We start from the raw sequence: 16,033 nt of genomic DNA, 5'->3' as shown, positions 1-16,033 counted from the left end.
CTCCAGCCGCTGCCGATTCCCCATCGTCCTTGGTCACACATTTCGATGGATTTTGTGACAGGATTTCCCTCATCCAGAGGCAAGACTACGGTTCTAACAGTGGTTGATCGATTTTCAAAGATGGCTCACTTCATCCCATTGACCAAGCTTCCCTCTGCCAAAGTCACCGCAGAGGTCATGATGAATCACGTATTCAGGATCCATGGATTCCTAATGACATTGTTTCCGACAGGGGTCACAATTCATTTCCGCCTTCTGGAAAGAGTTTTGTCGACTCATAGGTGCCACCGTCAGCCTGTCATCAGGATATCACCCTCAGTCAAATGGACAGTCGGACGTCTGAACCAAGAACTAGAGACTACGCTCGTTGTCTCGTCTCCCGGAACCAGACCACCTGGGTGACCACCTCACATGGGTCGAGGTCGCCCACAATACCCTTCCCACGGCCACAGGTCTCTCTCCATTCCATTGTGTCAATGGTTTCCAGCCTCCACTTTTCCCTAACAACGAGGAAGAGGTGATGGTTCCATCGGCACATGCCATGATCAGGCGTTGTCGCAGAGTTTGGGCTGGTGCTCGCCAGTCTCTTCTCCAGTTCAGCTCGGATGAAGGCTGTTGCGGACGTTCATCGCAGGGTCGCTCCCTCCTACAGTCCAGGCCAAAGGTTTGGCTCTCTACCAAAGACTTACCACTCCATGTCGCCTCAAAGAAACTGGCTCGAGATTTGTGGGTCCGTTTCCAGTGTCCAGAGTCATCAACCCGGCGTGATGCGCTTGCAACTCCCAGGACCTTGAGAGTGCACCCAACGTTTCCGTTAGTAAAATCAAGCGGTGTGTGAGAGCACACTTGTTCCCGCCTCAAGCCCCTCCACCGCCCCAGTTCTTTGAAGGGTGGCGTTTACAAGGTCCGTAGCTACTGGAGGTCCGTAATAGGGGAGGGCAAGCAATTCCTGGTAGACTGGAAGGGTTACGGTCCTGAGGCTAGAAGCTGGATAGCTGCTTCATTTATCATAGACAAGACTCTTATCCACGACTTTTACAATCAGCCTGGGCCATCAGGAGTTGGCCCTAGAGGGGGGGGTACTGTTGTGCACCGACAGATATGCTAGAGAGGTTCATGTCATTTATGTTCGCTTGCTCTCATTCCAGGCTTCCTGATTGTTTTCACCTGTCATCACACCTGTCTCCTATGCTCATCAGTCAGCCCCGCCCCTGATTGGTCCCACCTGTGTCTTGTTACCATGTGCTTAAATTCCCCTGTCTCCCAGTGTTCCTTGTCAGTTCGTCTGGTCTTTTGCCATGATCAGGTCGGGTTATGTTGTGCTCTTGAAAAGTTTGTGATCCCTCACTACGTGAGCGCTTTCATTTTGTTCACTGCAGAACCGAAGAATAAAGTACTTACAAATACTTTATCTCTGTCTCCCGGGTCGTGCAATTGGGTCCTACTTCCTAAGTGTCTGAGGTCGTAACAATATCACAAGAACATTTCCTGTTCCAAAGAGACTTCTATGCATGGCACATCTTTTTCTTTCATTCTGAGACTAATATTTTCCTCCGAGACAGAATATAGTTGTAAATGCAGTGCTCCTATGTACGAAGCGGCACATCTCTATTCCTCCTTGATAAGATAAAGGATCATCGGGGGAACCAGACAGTCAGCAGCCATGTAAACAGCTCAGCGAGGCTGTACTCTGCAGGCACAGCGATGCTTTCATCTGAATGCTAACAAGTTCACGCTGTGAATGCAAACAGGCTGGTGTTCAGCATAATATATACCATGTCCATCACTTTAATATAGTGTGGTAGCATGATAACGTTTGCTTCTTATATTAGCAGTAAACACGCAGCACGGTGGCATTCATGGGCCTTGTAGAAATGTGTTCAGAAACTGTGCTGGACGAATTCAAAATGATGTCACCAAGTTATCCTGAAGGAATCGTGAATGGTTGTACTATTTTTCATGGCACTTCAACAGCTGTTCAGATATTACTCGAAAACAACAAACGCGAAGCTCGTGGTGGTGCTAGCGGAAAAATCAGAGGACCGTCACAGGCAGTAGGGTTCGTCCTCTGGCAGCCACCATGAATGTCTGCAAAACATTTGATGTCAATCCATACAGTAGATATTAGGAAATTTCAAGTGGAATTGTTGAAATGTTGTAGACACTAGAAGATAAGTGCAGGATATCACCAAAGCCATCAGGATTGATCCTCTGGGAACTATAAATGTCTGAAAAAATGTGCATTTTAAACCATCCGATAGTATAAATATTTCACAAATGTAACCTTTTGGTGGCACAAGAGGATCACTAGAAGTAATTGGATGACCAAAGTTATCAGTATTCATCTTCAGGGGGCCATGAAAGTCAGTTAAACATGTTATGGCAGTTCCTATAACACTGATTGAGATATTTTAGTCTGGATCAAATTGGTGGACCGAGTAAAATACCGACTTGCCTAACAGCATGCACTAAGAGGACGAAGCACATCATGGGTTTTGACACAGTATTTTCTCAAAGTAAAGCAAGTTACCATGTTATGTCAGTGAATAGAGAGTGGGTAGAGGGTGCTCCAGCCTGTCAATCATTTAGCCAAGCAAGGTAAGGTTGATAAAACACTGCCATCATTATTTGTTAACCTGTTAACCCCCACCCGTTTTTTTAGGTTTCTGCTCAAAATGACATACCCAAACTAAAAAGGGTGTAGCTCTGCAACCAAACAAGCTATTTGAATAATGTTGGTGTTATAATAAAGGGAACACAATGAGCTTTTGTTCAGATGTGTAAATATTAGCATATATGTTACTGGTTAAGAGTAAATAAAGATGAATCTTCTATTTTCATAGAAGTTTCAGGTTCGATTAGAAAAAAAAGCACTTTCAGGATGAATATATCCTGGATGGATGCACAGCAAAGGCCTAAAATCACCCAGATAATAATACAACTTGTGAACAGACTCTCTGCAAAGTTTGACTCAGAAAAAATAAAGCAGAACAATAGTTGGAGACTTTTTAGGAAAGAGAATTTAGGCGAGGTCTCTAAAATTTGCATTTGGGCACATTGAAGCACCATCTGTGCCATTTGACTTTTCTCATATACCAAACCATTTATTTCACTTTCACTTTTGGTGATCAATACATGCAAATACATCATTATGTGGCTTTAAAACAGTAAATCAAAGATTAAAAAACGATCAAACAAAGTGGTGCTGTGCGCTTGCGTGCTGTGCGTAAAGCCGGTTTTTGGATCTGTCACAGCGCAGCTGTTGCGCGCGCAGATATCTCCGCCGGGGAAGGGCGGATTTAAAAGAACGACACGTCATTGGAATACTTAGAGCCAATAGAATCGATTAGTACCAAGAAAGACAAGATTGACAGCACTGTGAGCCAATAGGAGACAGAAAGGCGTCGCCATATTTGAAATGTGAAATCCGATTTGCTGAAATTGAACTTCCTGACAGCTGATTATGACGCTTCCCCAAAAGTCCGCCAGGTTTTAAAGGGACATACACACACACTAAAGCCATGCCAGATGGAATGCAGGGGAGAGAAACGTTTTTTCTTCTTCTCAAGAACAAAAGTATGTTGAATTTGCTGAATGTAAAGCTATGAAGCGATTAATATTTCTGTGTTCTTTGGCTTATATCTCCGTGATACTTTGGTGTAGAAGGATTCTGTAAAGATATTTAGAATCTGTGTGAAGTCCTCTTGCTTTTGAACAGCTCTTCTTTTATGATTGCACAAAGCTACATGTCGCTAGCTACGGAAACGTTCTGAGTGGGCCGACACCTGACAACATTATGATTATGATATTTGTATTTTTATTTCAGTTGGTGTTTGAGTTGTGTTTAAATGGCTCACTGATACTTGTAGCCCCAGTTGTCTTCTTTAATTTGATGTACAACATCAATATATTTGCTCATGTTTATTATAATATTATAGACAGTTTAGAACAAAACATCAAATCTGCCCCACAGGTGGGGCAATGGGGCTTAAGTAAAAGGAAATCACAAACATGAGTATGATGTATTTTCCTTCTTCTAAGGAGACCGACGCTGTCAAATTAATGGATCGGTAATTGTGTTGTTTTTCAGTTCTGTTCCATTTCAACACATGAAGATACACCTCCCTGGATGTTTTCATTCAAGGTTTTTATCCGATTTTTTCATCCTTTTAAACGCAGAATTTGGTGTTCCAATCCATCTCTGAATCAGTGTTCCCATCCCACATACATATCTGCATTACTGATTTCCACTTAGAACTGAATTTGTCATAAAATACAATCGTGCCAGTAGAAATGTGTCCAGCGGTGAGGAATTGATTGAAGTCGAAGCCGGCAATTAGTTTCATTGATGACCGTGCCGGCGGGAGGGCACCCACCAAACACAGGAAGGCATAACACATCGCCTGAATGGTAACAGTCGTATTATTCTCTGTCGGCTGTCCGAAATTCCCTCGTCGCCATTCATCTGCGGGTGTAATGACCAAAGAAAGAGCAAGACGCTGATCTGTCAGGATGATTCACTGCCAATTTGCCAGCCTTTTTATGAAGCTCCGCTCTGTGCGGCGGCCGAGTGGACGAAGCCGGCCTCCTAACTCTTCTATAATCTACATATTGACACGTATGATGGCGCAGCTCTGATTGGAAAGGACTGTGAGGAGATGACTTCTCGGCGAAGACTTTAATTTGACTAAGTGCGGTGTCAGTCGGGGATAACTGGAGGGGCCATTTGCAGTTGGATTTGTGCAGACTATGTTATGACATATGATATGGTGCTGATATGGTATTGTGAATTTGTGTTTTTGTATTAAATGTTTTTGAAGAAAATGCACTTTTTTTCTTCCGAAATCAATCACCGTTTGAGTTTCTTGCCAATGGGTTTAACGCTCGTAGCAACGTGGAGCCTCACTCGTGCCAAAATTGATTTTTAAGATGTGAAAGCTAATCTTCCAGGAGTCTTTATTTACAATACATACTCTGTTTGCATTTTCTTAAGGAGAGAGACTTGTTTTGAGGCATTTCTCTAAGCCAAGATGCTCCTCAAGGTTTTGCATTCTCTCCATATACTGACAGTCAATGAGTAAACTCAACCGATCTGAATTATGAAAATAAACACGTTTGGCTTCTTCGGATTAGCTTGAGCCACACGTCTGTAAATTAATCCGGTGCACAGCCAGTCGGCTCCGAGGGCCTTGACTTGGAGAACTGGACATGCTGCAGTTTCCAATAAGCAGAAACACAAGGGGAGATCTCTGTTTGCATGAAGAGAAGAGAGCCCTTACTGGTGCTACGTCGCGCTCCTCGGAGTCTGATACCGGAGCACAAAGCACTTTTTAGCACTTATATGAGACCCATCAGGCATTAGAGTAAGTACAATGTAAACCCATCAGTCTCATTCATAGACGCTCAGAGAAAGAGCTCTGATAGTGGTATGATGACGTATAAAGCCAGTCAAATAAACACAGGCCTTTCAGAAGACCGGCGTTGAGTTATTTAAATGTCACATTAGTGATGTTTATGCTATGTTGTTTACTTTGAACATAGTTTATAGTTATTTTACTGGTTTTTTTACAGTTTTTTCTAACCACCACTAAGTGGTTTTGTTGCCTGAACCTCAGTAAGAGTTTATGTTTAAATTCACAACATGAACTATACTTGTTCAGATACAAAGCGTCAGCATGTCACACGTTGGGAGGATCTGCACTGCATATGTGAGAACATGGATTGAGCATGTGGCCGAATCTTCATCTCAAATTAAACGAAATACAACGATCAAATGAAGCAGAAAATGGCAATACTCAGATTTAGAAATTCCTCAAGTTTGCCCCACAAGAAAATGTATTTTCTGCTGATTCATCCTGATTTTCACATTGTAAAGAACAACATTTTATTTAAGAAAATTATTCCAAAGTATAGTTTCGAGTTTGCCAAATGTAATATCCAAACTATGATACTGATGAAACGCGTTTCGTGTACTTCATCAAATCCCGCAAATGACGTAAACCCAAGGAGGTGGACGCGTGACGCGCGCATGCGGCTCCACCGGCGCCATAAACAAGGTGACTGACGCCGTTGCGTGGCATCATGGAAAATTACACCAGTCTAAAAGGAAGTCAGATGGCCCGTTAGAAAAAGGACCAAACTTATTCCTAATTAAAACAAAAACAGGCGGCGTGGGTAAAGATAAATAATGTGTCTGTTAGACTTCTTCCATAATAGTGATAAATACTCATGTTTATGGAGGATAAAAGGAGGCTAGATTATTTTTGGGTGAGTAAAAAGACATATAACTCGGTTCTTAAAATGGTGCTGTAATAATGATTATATTGTTGTTGTTTTTGTTGTTGTTGTTGTTTTTGCTTTACAACACCAGCTCACTCTTTAAAGTGTGCTGTCCGCTCCTGCCTCCTCGTCTTTCCGTGTCATTGATGCAAACGGGAGGTCCTTAAAGAAAAGTTAAAATCCAAAACTTTGAGTCCATCCCATTTCCTGGACGACGTTCCCGAGGGACGGCCAACGAATACCGGCATGGGAAAGTTCTCCCCACTTTTTTCCGATGACTTCGATGCTTTTTAAAGAAGGGAAACACAAACCGAGCGGAGCTGCGGATCGCCACAGCAGCAGCAGGGAGCGGAGCGAGGCGGGCGAGTACCCGGAGGAGTGAGGAGACCTGCCCACCAACACGGACACAAGGCCCGCTTCACGAGGGAAAGGTAAGGAACGCGACCAGAGTAGGATGGCTCACGTGCCGGTATACATTTATAATAGTGTGTAGGACGGATGTCATCATGTGTCCCTGTAGTTCTGACTTATCAACGTGTTTTACATTGTTTTTATTCCACTTATGAACCAGGATACCACTTCTCCAAGGGGCGTTCAGGGACGATAGCATTTTTTTTTTTTAACTTTTGGTGGGTAATTTTACTTTTGTGTTATTTTTTGATCACCTTCTGTATTCAGGGAATGCCCTCTCAATCTAGATTATATTCTAGAAGTAATTCAGAATAAATAATTTATATAAACTAAATAAATACTTTTGATAATTTATTTAATTTGCCTGCCTATTTGTATTTTTGTTTCATTCTATATGGTTTATAAACAATATTAAGGCTATAAATTAGGTTAAACATAGACTCATCAATAGTTCTGTGAACAGCCTTGAAGTGGCTGTTGAGTGAAGGATTTCTTCTCTAGTATTTCATACTGGGACATACTTAGTATAAAGTCGAATTGTGTGTGTTGTATCTGTGTATCCTGTGGTATGTTTGGAATAGAGTGATATACTCATGACAATTCCCTCAGAGGTGGATCGGTCCAGTTATCTGACCAGGATCCCTGACCGTCCATTATCGTGTCTTATCTTGTCGGAAAGTTTGTATTTTCACGATAAGGACAGTTTCCTCTTTTCTCAGAGGGGAAGAAATAACAAATGAATAGAAATAGTCTAAACAAATTGACAAGTGTCACAGCAGATCAACTCCCACGCCGGATGTTTGTTCAGATGTGTGTGTGTGTGGGTGTGTGTGTGTGTGCGCGTACAATGCTTTTATAAAATCGGTCCCGGTATGATTTTATTAAGCTAAGCTTTAATTGATTCATACATGTTTGCATATAATAATGCTGTGTAACGTTAAAAAGAGTGGATTTTCTTTAACTCGTTGACTCCAGTTTTACTGTGAAAACTCACACTATTTCCATTCAAATTAAATGTTAACTTTAGGGGCATGTGTTTCTGTTTTAGGTCATTTTAGTGTAAGTAGGCCTTGTTGGAGCCCACCCTAACAAAAGTGTGAGCTCATGGAAGAACTAATAAGAACGAAGAGGCAGCCAGATACACAAGTTCTCTCGTAATAAAGACACCCATTATACGGCATTAAAAAGCTGGAGAAATGTAGCTCATGTGTTGCTTATAGAAATAATTAAACGTTTATACTTTAGCTGTGTGGCAATGAAAACCTTTGAGAATTTAGTCGTGGATATAAACGATATAAATTAGGTGTTGGGTGGCACATTCAGCCAATCTGAAATACGACCAGCATAAAAACCACAACTAATCTCAGCCCCTTGTCACAATTTGAACAGATGTGAAAGACTTCAAACAGGAACAGAGCGACGGCAACTTAAAACGACCGGTCCTCATTCAGCATCCTCTGTAATGTTCTAAAAAAAAAGTGCTTTTCCAAAGTTTCTGCGTGCCACAAAAAAGGGTTCGCTTATTCTGAAACATCTATTTCAACCATGCTCTCATTCTGCCCACGTCTCTCCTGATAGGAGCAGAGGATGTCCAGAGCTGACTGGTCCTACCTGGAGCACCTGCTCGAGGAGGGCCAGGAGTATTCGACGGGCATTGGCCGTGTCTGGCTCACCGTGCTCTTCCTGTTTCGCATGCTGGTGCTGGGAACCGCCGCCGAGTCGGCCTGGGACGACGAGCAAGCCGACTTTGTCTGCAACACGCGGCAACCCGGCTGCACTGCCGTGTGCTACGACAAAGCCTTCCCCATCTCCCACTTTCGCTACTTTGTCCTCCAAGTCATCTTTGTCTCCACGCCGACCATCTTCTACTTTGGATATGTAGCTGCCGTGGCTGGCAAGGAAAAAGAAGAAGAGGAGGAGGAGGAGGAGGCAGAGAAATGTGCCGCTGGAGGTAAGAGGGGAGGGAGAGCTCTAGAAAAGGACAATGCACAAGGGAGAGAGAAACAGGGGGGCGTTGGGAAAGGCCGACGAGCTGAGAAGGCTCCACCTGACGCTCCGAAACTGAAAGGGAGGTTGCTGTGTGCGTATACATTCAGCATCCTGACCAAGGTCCTCCTGGAGGTTGGCTTCATCCTCGGCCTCTGGTTCCTTTACGATGGCTTCTTCATCGCGGCAAAGTTTGAGTGCACATGGTCCCCTTGTCCTCACACCGTGGACTGCTTCGTCTCTCGACCCACGGAGAAGACCATCTTCACCATCTACACTCAGGCGATCGCCACCATCTCCTTGCTCCTCAACCTCGTCGAGCTCCTTCAGCTTGCCGTCGCCCACCGGCTGCGGAAATACGACCGCGCCGAGCACTACTCGCCCCGGTCCGAGCAGGCCCCGGCTCCAGAGGAGGCTCGCGCACTTCAGACAGATTCGTCCGAGTCTTACAAAGCAGGGGGCCGTGTCGGCCCCCCCGGGCCAGGCGAGGCGGCGTGCTTCCCAAACCCCTGCGAGAGCTACGGCAATCTGGCCATTGAGGTGAACTGGGGACCCGAGGAGGTGGGGAGCGACCTGCTTCCCAGTTATGTGAACTGCATGGGGGCTATGAAGACGCCACGTTCCCCGAAAGTCCATTACAAGGCACACGCACAGCACACAGTGAAGGACACGAGGGGCGACCTTAAAGCACTCTCAAAGCAGAAGCACTATGTATGATGCAGTCAGATGTGGCGAATCGTTGCTCATGACCACGGAACCTCCGGCCTTTTTTTTTTTTTTTTCCGGGGTCTTCCCGATTTTATTTTCATAAATATTATCCTGCACATGACACTCGACTATCAGCAGTGCGCAATGAGAGCTCAAACAATGGAGAAAGAAGAACACTATCGCACTGTGAACTCCATGCCTCAAAGGCAGGCGGAAAACCAGAGATTTACCAGATAAATGGACCTCTTTAAATTGAAACATTTTGAGAACACTCCCCCGGGCAGAAAGAAAATGAGACTACACAATGAGCAAAGCTTACAGTCATGAGATGCCTTCATGCCAGTGGAAAAAAAACTGCAGCGGGGGGTCTGCGGTAGGCCTCGGGATACTTTGTGAGTGTGTACGGGAGGGGCATGCAGTAGAGACATATTTAACCCTCCTGTTACCTTTACATTGACTGACATATTTTACCCGTGGGGTCAATTTGACCCCAGCAATTAAAACCTCCAGAAAATTATTAGAATTAATATTGTTTCCCAAGTTTAAGTGTGAGGTACTTCATGTTTGTTTGTTGACTACCTAAATAGCCCTTTAAATATATAAAAAAGTTGATATTTTTTATAGGTTTGACACAGTGAAAAACAGCCTGGGGTCAAATTGACCCGAAAGAACACCGACATTAAACATTGAATGGGGTCAAATTGACCCTAAAGGTAACAGGAGGGTTAAGCATATTCCCCTGAGATTTGCACTGTAACCCCTAGAGTTCCTTGACCCCCCCTTCACTTTCTCCCATGGATCCATCCACACTGGAATGTACTGGTCTCTGGCTCCCAAGGGCATAATGGCTGTGTGGACGCAGACATGCATGCACACACACACACACACACACACACACACACACACACACACAACGACGTGCCTTCCCCTTTCACCCAGTAAGTTTTGGTCACTCAAGTTGGGGACTGGGAAAGACTTGGGTGAGGAGAAGGAGAGCCAAACCAGAGGAATTTTGGAATTGTAAATGACTAATCATTGCCGGTAACCATAGTAATTTAGCAATGAAGAACGAGGGAGAGAGAGAGGACCACCGCATACTAGTTCGTGAGAGCTCAATAATGGAGGACTGACATGCCCCCAGTCTGAAAATGAAACTTTTCCCGAGAGCTTGAGAGAGAATTCAAAAGATGGATTAGTGAATGTGTGGACTGAAAGTGGTATGGAGATGTGCAAACCTAATTAAAGGAAATGACTTATGTGAAAACTGTATTTAATGTTTAATGTATTATGAAGCAATACTTGTGTTTAATATTTATTTTTTTGTGGAAAATAAAGTTTAAAGTATAAATGTATGAGGACATTGTGAAATGACGGGATCATTTTAATACAGCATATCACATAACACTTTTTATACCAGAGATGCTCCAGAGACTATGTTTTATACAAGTTAATCTCTCGTGGACAGAATGGTTTAATTTATTTTCCCTTTCTGAATATAGGGCTGAGATTTCTGTGTGGGGAAAATGTCTCTGAAGTGTGTTTTGCTTCTCTGTTCCAACTTCTGTGTTCAACCTCTCTCAAAATACTGTCACAGTTCAGAGGCACTGAATCAGTCAAGAGAAAGCTCTTTGGCAAGAACAGAAAGATGGAGGTATGGAGAAGTGGATGAGATTTACAGGCTATCGTGAGCATAACCCTCCGAGGGAGAGAATCGGGGGAACTAATTTTCATTTAATGTCTGTTTTCCAATTCGTAGCTGGCTGCACATTGAAAAAAATGACATCACTTATATGCCAGTAAAAATTCACACAAGGTGGAACAGAACTTTATGCTGGATCTCTTTACTATCCCCTGGGGGTGTGTGTGTGGGGGGGGGGGGTCCTGCCTGTTAATGCTGTTTTCCTGGAGAGCAATTGATCAAATCCAGCATCTTCAACCAAAGTGTTCGCCCTAGCTCTGAGTGAATGCAGCCGTATGTCTTTTCAGGGCCGCAGCCGCGGCATCTGCAATACGGCACACATTTCCAGCAATTCACCTAAAATTGTCTCCATGACGATAAGCGGTTTACCTATGGCAGGTAAGGAGGGATTATAGGTAAAATTCAAGTGAGGCATGTTCTCATAAAACAAACCGCCTGAACTGTGCGAGGCCAAACAAGAACTGCAACAACAAAAACAGAAATGACAAAAAGGCGATAATAATAATAAGAAGCAAACAGCTTCCCTGTCCTCAGAGTGGAATGTGTTTTGATTGTGGGCAGCCACTCTCTGTCAGGGGTGAATTGGCAGGCACTGCTGAGAGAACAATCCAAACAGCTGCCCAGTTTAATCTCTTCACGAGAACCCGGCTGGCATTCCCGTGCAGTCGTGTTATCTCAGGTGGGTGGGTGCATATATGTGCACTTGTGTGCTTGGTATGTGCGATTGCTCACGTGTGTGTGCTTTCACAAAAAGCCGAGGGGGTCACGGAACAGATTTGCACGGGCCGACCCACATCGGCTCTCTGCTGCCCAAACCAAAGCCAGCAGTGGAACAGCGTAGCTCCCTTTTCCATCCATCTTCCTTCTAGCCGATCAAGCCGGAGAAACTCGACGCCCCGCTCTCTACTTTCCACTGAGCAAACTCTCGCCTCCGGTTCACTGAAGCACAGATAACCCTCCAAGATGAAAACAACATTGCAGGTTATTTGCTGCTCCAAGAGGCTGTTTCTCTTCCTCTTTTTTCTTTCTCTTCCCTACCCGGAAGAGAAATTGCCCCTCAACAGTGCTTGTGAAAAGTGATGTTTTGGCTACGTGTTCCTCTGGCAGGACATTAGTAAAATATTCCCACTTTTATTGGCTTGATTACATAATATTCACATCTAGGCTATTTCTTGAACTCCGGTCAATTAAATCAGAGACGCATTGCTTTTAGAGGATGTTCCAATAAAAACGCCACAATGGAGATTATTTGTTTGTGCACAGCGGGGTTAATAAAAAGAATGATTAGCTGAGAAGACCCCAATCTGTGCGACAGGTCATCCTTAACGGCCGTACAAGCGTCCTCTGGGTTCAGCCATTTCCTGACATTGTTGAAGTCACTGCTGATGCATTTCCTCGCTCTGTTGGTGAATCCACATGGCGCTTATCACACACAAAGTGAGGAGAATAAGTGTACACACACACACACACACACAAACACACGCACAAACTACACTCCACACACTTTCAGACCTTGATGCGGTTCACAGTCCTGTGAAGTAGTTTCAGGGCTCCAGCAGTTCCAGTGAAACATGTTCTGCTCAGAGGCAACTCTCCTTGAGGGAAGAGCTGACAGTGGTGTTGTGTATTGGGCTGTGGCCGCCCTCAGAGGGCCCACCCATGTGCCAGGCCCGGCTAAAATGGGTTACTCGGTTGTCATAGTTCCTGCCTGCTTTACTACCAAAGCCCTGCGTATTTGAGGAAATACCCTGACCAGCTTGACCTCTGTTACAAAACTTAAACTTTCACACGTACACACACACACACACACACACACACATACAGCGGTGTGTGTGCCAACTCCCTTTGTTTTACTCAATGAACATACACACCGACATACACCGCTTTCGTCGTATCCATAGCGATGTCACGTCCAAGCACCCAGTCCTGATTTTGGGCATGTGTGCTTCTAGACAAAAAAGGACAAAAAGCTTACAGCGGTTCCTAAATTTAAACTCTTCATGGGAAGTGGGTGTTTCCTGTTCCAGTATTGCTTCGCCCCAGGGACTGGTCGCTTGGGATTGTTCCCCCTGACAATTGTAGTGCGGAGGGCATTGTTGCATTGTTTTGTCCGTAGCTCCCCCGTGTTTTATTTTTTTAAATGTCCTGGACGCCCCATCAAAGGCCAGTGAAGGATGAGGGAATTGGGCAAAGTACTGGCCGTGTGTGGCTGGAGTCAATTGAAAGGGCTGGTACCATTTATAGCTCGCACAGAGAGGGAGAGAGCGCGCGCGCGCGTGTGTGTGTGTGTGTGTGTGTGTGTGTGTGTGTGTGTGTGTGTGTGTGTGTGTGTGTGTGTGCGTGTGTTCACTAGTGCTGCTGCGTCTCTCTTCAGCTGTCGGTTGTCAAATTGAATTACAGGATGATTTTGAGGATTTAGAGTCTGTTGGTGTTAATGCGTGTGTGCTTAATACAAATCTGCAGTAATTGATATATTTTTACATTAACAATGAGTCCGATGACTAAATTGGAAAAGGGTCAAAGTGAACGACACACAGAGAGTTACCCCCCAACTCTCCAGTCCTCCTCAGCTCTATGGAGAGTTCTAGCCTCTGTCAGCTTGTTTCAGTGTTTTTACATCTCACAACTTAACCATCTTGGTAAACTCTCACTGAGGACCCAAACGCACGCTCACACGGCAGTTTCTGAAAATAAAGCAAGGACTTTATTTTCCTGATTTAGCACGGGGGGGAAAAACAACAAAGAATAAAACACAACAAAGACGAGATTGTTCCTTTGCTGGAGTCCGGAGGGCAACTCGACCAAGAATCAAAGTTCCTGCCCTCGACCGGAATGGACATGAATGCGAGGTTCCATTTCACAAGAACCAGACTGGTGACCGGAACCAACTGACAATGCGCCAGCGGATGTTTTCACCTGGCTGTACTCATTGAGCATCAGCTGTGCCTAACGAGAGGGGCGTGGTAGTGGGCGGAGACCAGGGATGGAAGCTGTAGGCTGACAGGAAAAAAAACATTAAGCATATGGGCCACAATAACAAAACAGACAGGAATGGGGAAATAGGGCAGGACACACTCGGAGCAGGACAGGGATCCAAACACTCACTGCTCTCGTCAATTCCAGCTGTTTTCAGTGGATGTGCTTTGCTAAACTATATGTTACCTGTTCAGAATCAAACAACAAAGTTGGATCTTGTGGAGCAAGTTAATAAGCAAGTAAGAATCGGTAGAAACCAAAATAGCTCAAAGAAGAGTGAATAAAGCCCTCTTACATCTGTAATGATGACAAGCCGCATGGGCCTTTTTGTATTTTTTAATCAATAACTGTCACAGAAAATGTCCGTTGTGTGAATTATTTAGATTTTTTTTTTCAAGAGAAATGCAACTTTCAAAATCTGACAAGTATTTGTCATTACCTTGAAACCTGTATTTATTTAATTATTTGTTTTGTATGTTTATTATTTTATTTATTTATTTATTTATTTATTTGTATGCGAAAATCTCAAAAATGAAAATTTATTATTGAACCGAATTGATTGGATTTTGGGAGGACCAGTTGATTTGATTTTGGGATCGATCGGGTCACAGGTCAAAGGGTCAGTCTTTTGTCATAAAACAAAAAAATTCGCAGAACTCAAATAAAATTTGAACAATCAGATGAATTTTTGATTGTTTTTATTCGAAGGGACCAGTTTGTTAGATTTTAGGATCGTCATGGGTCAAGGTCAAGGTCATGAACAGGTCAAAATCTTTTCAGGAAAAACAAAAAAGTTGAAAATGAAACGCATGAAATGGTGGGGGATGATTGTTTATTATCCGGGATTAGTGAGATGATTTGGGATCGATCGATCAAAGGTCAAGGTCAGGTCATGACTCAAATCTTTCGCAGAACTCAAAAGTATTGAACCGATGAAATGAAATTGATTTATTTGGATTGTTTATTATATCAGGGGACCAGAGTTTAGATTTTGGATTCAAGGTCAGGTCAGGGGAACAGGTCAGGAACAATGTTCTTGAATCTTGAAAATTGGTGATGAAATGGTGGATGATTATTATATCCGGGGATGATTTGATGATAGGATGGGATCAAGGTCAAGGTCAAAGTCAAAGGTGTCAGAAAGGTTTTTTTCTTTTTTACCATACAGCATTTTTTTTTTTTTCATTTGGCATTCAACAAAATGTTCAATTCAAATCCCAATCTTTGTGATATGAGACGTGATATGCGCTCTAACGAGTGCCCATTCTAGTTATTATATGTTACAGTTGCTTAACACAGTGTGTAATAACAAAAAAGCAAAAACACGTCTCATAAACCATTTTAAGTGAACATGGGTAATGAAATGTAACCAATTTGACATATTCTCTGTTCATTCTGTTTGCCTGGAGCTTCCAGTGTCCTTGTTACAGGCTATTATATTACTCCATGTCCAAGAGTTTAATTCCTTTTAGCTCCCTCAAGCAGTTCCTCTTCAGCTGAAGACAGAACTCACAGTGGCACTCCTCACACATCCAGGGAGTGCTTTTATGGCAGAGAATACACTGTTCCCACCCGGCTATAGCCTTCTGTCTGTTCTTTTCACAGAGTCTTTCTTTTTGTTTGCGGGGACAGGAAAGTGGTCTCGGGGGGGGGTTATGTGGGCCAGCCAGTGGCAGGACTCTCAAAAACAATACTAAATCAATCCTATTATTTACATCCATCCATCCATTGTCAATACCGCTTCATCCTCATTAGGGTCGCGGGATTATTATTTACAACACCAAAGTATTATTTACAAAGAAAACGCCACTAAAACACCATTGAAAAATGTTTAAACTGTTATCTAATGTCAACCAGTTTAGTTAGTCCGACTATATTATGCATCCGGCTGTCAGATATATTTTGTAAATATATTTCCTTCTTTAAATGCCCAGAAACTTCTCAAAATATGTTTACCATGGCCACTTTACATAT

At 43.5% G+C, this 16,033-nt stretch overlaps 1 protein-coding gene across 1 annotated transcript; it reads left to right on the top strand.

The window, feature by feature from the left end:
* Positions 1–6,141: 6,141 nt before the first annotated feature.
* Positions 6,142–10,736, top strand: gja4 (gap junction protein alpha 4). Its single transcript, XM_056411345.1, has 3 exons — positions 6,142–6,267; positions 6,371–6,710; positions 8,269–10,736. Exon 3 carries the CDS (start codon positions 8,278–8,280, stop codon positions 9,391–9,393), a length of 1,116 nt encoding a protein of 371 aa, XP_056267320.1. The 5' UTR covers positions 6,142–6,267; positions 6,371–6,710; positions 8,269–8,277; the 3' UTR covers positions 9,394–10,736.
* The last annotated feature ends 5,297 nt before the right edge of the window (positions 10,737–16,033 follow it).

This window comes from Pseudoliparis swirei, chromosome 1 (assembly GCF_029220125.1).
Source record: "Pseudoliparis swirei isolate HS2019 ecotype Mariana Trench chromosome 1, NWPU_hadal_v1, whole genome shotgun sequence".
NCBI classification, from domain to species: Eukaryota; Metazoa; Chordata; class Actinopteri; order Perciformes; family Liparidae; genus Pseudoliparis; species Pseudoliparis swirei.
This window is presented reverse-complemented; position numbering and strand designations above follow the sequence as displayed.

What these genes read in the sequence shown, in the direction of transcription:
- gja4 (XM_056411345.1), top strand. Translation starts at nt 8,278, where the DNA reads ATGTCCAGAGCTGACTGGTCCTACCTGGAGCACCTGCTCGAGGAGGGC.